Source organism: Triturus cristatus, chromosome 3_2 (genome assembly GCF_964204655.1).
Source record: "Triturus cristatus chromosome 3_2, aTriCri1.1, whole genome shotgun sequence".
NCBI lineage: Eukaryota > Metazoa > Chordata > Amphibia > Caudata > Salamandridae > Triturus > Triturus cristatus.
In genome coordinates this window covers 687,102,835-687,108,834 of record NC_140584.1, presented here as the reverse complement: position 1 = coordinate 687,108,834, position 6,000 = coordinate 687,102,835, and the positions used below count along the sequence as shown (strand labels likewise).

Below are 6,000 nucleotides of genomic sequence, written 5' to 3'. Positions count from 1 at the left end.
CAAACATCAGCTATAGTTGTGTTGAGTGTATTTACAAAACATTTACATTTGTGTTAATCAATTATAAATTGCAATGATCATGCATCTACTATGTTTAGCACATTATTAGGAGGACAGGAAAATTATGCTACAAGAGTGAATTAATGTTCCAACTATGAATGCCTACTTTTATGCACTATTTACGGAGAACTCTGCACATACGAGATAGGACCAGTAGAGGTGAAGATTTACACCGGTACCTTTGCGAATTGCATTTATGGGAATGTGAAGTAATACTAAAGGACTACTACGCAAACTCATTAATGTCATTGCGAGATGACACCTTTATTTCCAGAGGACCCGGCACCCCTTCCCCCTTATTCAGAGCATGTCTGGCTCATTAAAAAAGCAAAACAATGATACAGTATTAGCTAGAACCTTTAAGCAGTCAGATATTGATTTTAGCCTGATACTCCGCTTGATAGAGATATAAACAACCTCTTTATATAAAATTGTTTTTATTTATATTTTTTCCTGATAATTACAATTTTATTTTGCTTCTTTGTTTTTTCAAACTTATATTTTCTTTTCAAATATATGCTTGATTATAGCTTACAAACTCCGTAGGCCTTCTCGAATCTTTTGAAAATTGTTTAAACAAAACGTGTTAAAGAGTAAATAAGTCAGGAGCAATTCTTTATTCTTGACCACGATAGTTTGCACAAACATATGTCAGTCTGCACCTAATGGCAAATATACTCGAATATAATATATGATTGATTTCCAGAGACTGGGAACAGGCCATGTATATTAGTTTTAATTTAACTGTATAAAGAAACTACAGCCAAATGTACATGTGGAGAAATTTTGACTAATAGATTCAGGATTTCCCATCATAAAAAAGCAGCTTGAACTTTGTCACTTGCGATGATTGGTGATAACTCATCTGATATCCATCAATGAATGGCAACACGTGCAATTCAAGTCTACATGATACTCCATGTTAAAGTAAAGAATTAGAGGCCACATCAAACTTCAAAAGGATTATTCCTTAATATTTACAGTATATTTACATTTGCCTTCATCAATTATAAATCACAATGACCATGTGCCTACTGTGCTTTAGAGAAATTAATCAGAGGACAAGAATATAGTGGTAGAAGAATTAATGTTTACAAAAATGTAATATTTTGATTTAGGTTAACACCAGGTGAGCATTCTAACAGTATAAGCATATTAACAACTCACAGCCTGCTGTTCTGATACCCAAGTTGTGATCTCCATTCTTTCAACGGGGGACTTCCTCTTTTTACAAGTTCCTTCAAAAAACTACTTGGCTTCAAGCTAGGGATGTCAGGGTTGTTTTCATACAATTCTTCCAGTTTAACAAGTACTCTGGGCAAACCAATCATTGAAGCATAGAACATGGGACCACCCATATGCCTGGGCCACCCATAACCATTGTTGTAGATAACATCAATGTCTTCGGGCCCTGAAGCTATTCCATCCTCTAACACCTTAAAGCCCTCATTGATGAGAGGGTATAGACACCACTCCAAAATTTCACCTTGGCTCATATTCTTCTGCTTGATTGCATGAGCTCTTCTGTATTCATGTAAAAAATTGTGAACCCATGGATCAGGCACTGCATTCCTGCCACCTACTTTTTCATACTGGTACCAGCCTCGGCCAGTTTTCTGTCCAAACCTTCCTTTCTCACATAGAATATCGGGTAGAGGGCTGTACCTTTTTCCTTCACGCTGACGGACCGGTGCTCCAATCACTAACTTTGGTCCAGTCAGACCATGCTCCATACGAGACCGCCAGCCTACATCAAGGCCTGCAAGATCGGACATCCGAAAGGGACCCATAACAATGCCAAATTCTTCGAGCACTTGATCAACTTCCTCTGGAGTGCAACCATTTTCCAAGAGGAAAACAGACTGCTGAACGTATAGTACCATTAATCGATTACCTACAAATAATGGGCAATTACCAACAACTACTGCTACTTTGCTTAAAACTTTTGCTAGGTTCATGACTGTGGAAATGGTAGTGGAAGATGAATGATAGCCACGTACAACTTCTAATAGTTTCATCACATGCGCTGGGGAGAAAAAGTGTGTGCCAATTACAAGATCGGGTCTGTCGGTGACAGACGCAATTACATCAATATCTAACCCTGAGGTATTTGTACATAAGAATGTCCCTGGCTTACAAATTGATGACAACCGTCGGAATATTTCTTTCTTCAATGCCATGTTCTCATATACTGCTTCAATAACTAAGTCAGCATTTTTCAATGCATTAAAGTCCAATGTGAATGTAATAGAGCCAAAGCTACTTGACTTGTCTCCAAGTCCAAGGTGTTGCTTTTTCAAAATCTCACGCTCCAGGATGGCTGTCACAGCTTTGCTTCCATTCTCAAGCTGTTGTTCATCTTCTTCAACAGCAATTACTTGAATTTGAGCCTTTGCCAGGCTAACAGCAATTCCTCTGCCCATAGTTCCCAGGCCTACAAAAAAGGGAATGGCTTAATGTTAAAGGATACCATGAGAAACCATACATAAAATGAGGTGCATGTGCTGGGATTTATACATCCAAGTAACCATAGTAAACAAATATGCGGAAAGAATGTGAAAAGGTTTACACACCTCCAAGCACTATTATTCCCTTGAAGTGTTTCATTCCATTGATCGTTGATGTTCAGAGGGCCATAGGACACATTTTACTAACACTAAGATGGAAGCAAGGATTCCTACGCGTTCACAGAACAAGGAATTGCATCATAAGTGCAAATCCATTCTACTAAAAGAACGGAAAACAAACAAAACCTAACTAAAGAATCTGGATCCTAATTAGTGGGCAAACGTATGCTTCAGTGTAACCTGATGAAACACTGTAGATGGCATGACTATTTTACTGTGATTGTTGGGTTTACACTTGAACTGAGCCACATAATAGGCAAATATCTTGTCAATTGCAACATTTTGCCATATGCTTCACTAACAACTTTTATCACAAAATAATACAGATGACTAATCAATGGGTGGCTATAGTAGTGATAAAGGCTTTGTAAGTAGTGTTATCCGCGCCATGTGTTAAAACAGCTCTTAAATTAATTATCAGTCAGGGCAATGTCAATTTATGCATGTGAAGACTTCTGCCATGAGTGCAGTTCTTTGCTATGGAGAACTCTGCACAGCAGGAATAGGATCCTGAGGAGAATGTCACATGACATTCCCAACGTCCAACTGGAAACCTGTGCCTGGCACAGCCTCCCAGCCTTCCTTCTGTGAATAGTCAGAAAATTATGTCAAAGTGGAAGCAGAGATCTCCTCCAAAATCTTGGAACTTAACTTGTGAAGTGGGCCCACAATCTTGATGTAAAGAATTATTCACAATTCCTCCAGTCAAACATATGTGGAGCACACGATTGCAAAGCGTATGTGCCCAGCCTAATTTACAGGTGTGCCAGAGGAAGGGGGTGTCATATAGGCAGGTATGCCTATTTTACACACTTCTAGGTGGAAAAGAGAATCACTTTGACTCTAATGAAACCAGTGGAGGCATTTTGGGTATTCATTTCACCCTCCCTTGCTTTCAGGTCAGTGAGAAGTCTGGCAGCAGCATTTTGGCTGTTCTACCTTCAATGAGGTTGTGACATTCGGCCTGCAACGCCCCATGAATCTTGAACACCACAGTCTTATCATTTTTGTTAAGTTCTTGAGCTTTTCGGCAATGGAATGAAAAATAAAGTACAACAAATTACTCCATGCCATAATTTGCGGCCTCCCACCCTGCTCGGATATTTCTGGGGCAACGACGGACAGAGCGGGGCCTCCTACACCCGAGCCAGGTTCCAGGGTAGGTGAGGTACAATCCCAGATCGCGTGGGGTGATGATTGTACCCTGCGATCCAGAGGATTAGGATTGATTGAGGTCGTATTCATTTCAATCTTGTTTAATTTCACATATGTTGTATATGTGTGGGCACTTTTCACGTTTGGAAGAGTATTAATTAGTTGCAGTAGCATGCTTTAGAGAAACATAGGTCCTGAAGAAAGCCGTGGGTAGTATACCCGGATGGCTGAAACATGTTGACCCTCATATAGCAGCCACTTGTAAGCACTGCTATAACTTTGTTACACTCTTTAAATCAAGGTGTGCAGAGTAAATGGAATATTTAGGCTTATTCTCTCTACACAACCTTTTTTAGCCCTCACTGTTTTCTTTTCTTGGCACTGCACTTTACAGGATTACTATTCTTGATTATTACAGTTTTTGCATTTGGTTGTTTTTGGCTAACACTCATCAGCCCGATTGAGCAATAGAGCTTCAAACTAGCGAGGCAGTCTCCATGATCAAGAGACATACCTCTGCCAATAGTTGGATCACCAGATGATATAAAAGATCAAGAGAGCTACTTTTCTCTCACTATTTGCTCCGTCCTTTGAGTAAGATTGATGGTAATCCATGCTCTGCTCTAAGTTTGGTTTGATGCACTAAAATCTACCTCTTTCATTACTTTTGTGTTGTCTGTTATTAGACCCCCAGTTCTTGTTTTGTGTGTATAATCATTTGCAGCTTGCCATCAGGAAAGATGAAAAAATGGACTCTCGTAAAGGCAACCACTGCTTGTGGCTTTGAGTACAACAAAGCTTTTTTTTCCATCGGTTAATGGGTACAGCAAAAACACAATGGAGGATGTATGCTAGGAGCCTTTATTTGTGATGTGCACTACTTCACATGGTACTCAGTGCCCTGATGGTACACACCAACCTCCTGCCATCTGAACCTGTTGCCTCTCATGCACGCCTATCCACCATGTGGAGTTATCAGCGCAGGAGGGTTTGAGCATAACTCTTATGAGCCCACGTTCGGTGCAACCTTTTTGGTGGAGTCATGTCTGCCAGTCCACAATGCATCCCTGACGTCTTATCTGAACAATACTACAACTTATAACATTGTCTAAAATGCGTCATTTCCTTTAAACACACTGTAGTAAAATGCCTTTCCCTTAGTGTGAGTAAAATGTCACCGCACAAATGGCATGTAGATGTGTTAAAAGGTAGCATCAAAAAGCACGGAAAAAAGTGTGACATATGCACATGATTTGTACCTTGCATCTGAGCAACATGCCTCTTTTTAGATTTTGCCTCCAGCATTTATTATATTTTAAAAGGGGGCTCTTATCAGTTCCCATTACCGAATTAATGTGTTCATTACCTTTTGTGTGGAACTTTTTTTTTGTTGTTAATTTCCCCCCTGGCTGCATGCATTTACGATACTTCTACTAAAGCTGTTCCCCAGTTTAAGCCCCATTCACAGTAAAGATAAAACCTCTTCCCGCGGAACTGGCGGACAGCTTCTAACAGTATGCTGGAATGCTTGCTTTATATTACTTAGTTGTGTAAAGCAGATGCTTTAGCCTTAGAACGTTTGTGGCATTTCCCTTTCATGTCTCAGTACCTTTCTTTGCACTTTGTAGGCATTAGCGGATTGATTTTTTCATCTTAATCTATTTGATCAATTTCTAAATGTTGTAATAAACATTGCACGTTAAAAATAAAGTTAATATACAAGAGCTATGCTATATTTTAAGACTAAACAGGCAGCCACAAGTGCAGACAACAGGGTCATGATTTGAATGGTGCAGCAGCACTGGAACCAAAAATTGTCAGAACTCCTCTAAACACATAATATTGCTATATTAACTACTTAAACAGGCAGTATCAATTGCAGTTAACTTGAAGTTAGAAGGGACTTTATTTGAATGGTGTAGCAGGTGCAGTGGCACCAGGGCCAAAAGCTCTAGGGACCCCAATAAACCCAGATTATAGCTAAAATGTCAAACTAAACAGGCAGTCACCAGCGCAGTTACCTTGCAGACAACAGGGTTATGATTTGAATGGTGCAGCAGGTGCACTTGGCACAGGGCCCAAAAGTTGTCATAACTCCACTATATACCAAATATTGCAATATTTTGCGACTAAACAGGCAGTCACAAGTGCAGTCAGC

The 6,000-nt window shown here is 39.8% G+C and overlaps 1 protein-coding gene across 2 annotated transcripts in view; it reads right to left on the bottom strand.

The window, feature by feature from the left end:
- Positions 1-292: 292 nt before the first annotated feature.
- The window catches only part of LOC146857972 (peroxisomal bifunctional enzyme-like), a 357,734-nt gene continuing 352,026 nt past the window's right edge, over positions 293-6,000 (bottom strand). For both annotated transcript variants that reach the window (XM_085648736.1, XM_085648735.1), the window contains one exon: positions 293-2,494. In XM_085648736.1, coding sequence (XP_085504862.1) covers positions 1,224-2,494 — 1,271 coding nt within the window. In that variant the 3' untranslated portion in view covers positions 293-1,223. The remainder of the gene's footprint in view (positions 2,495-6,000) is intronic.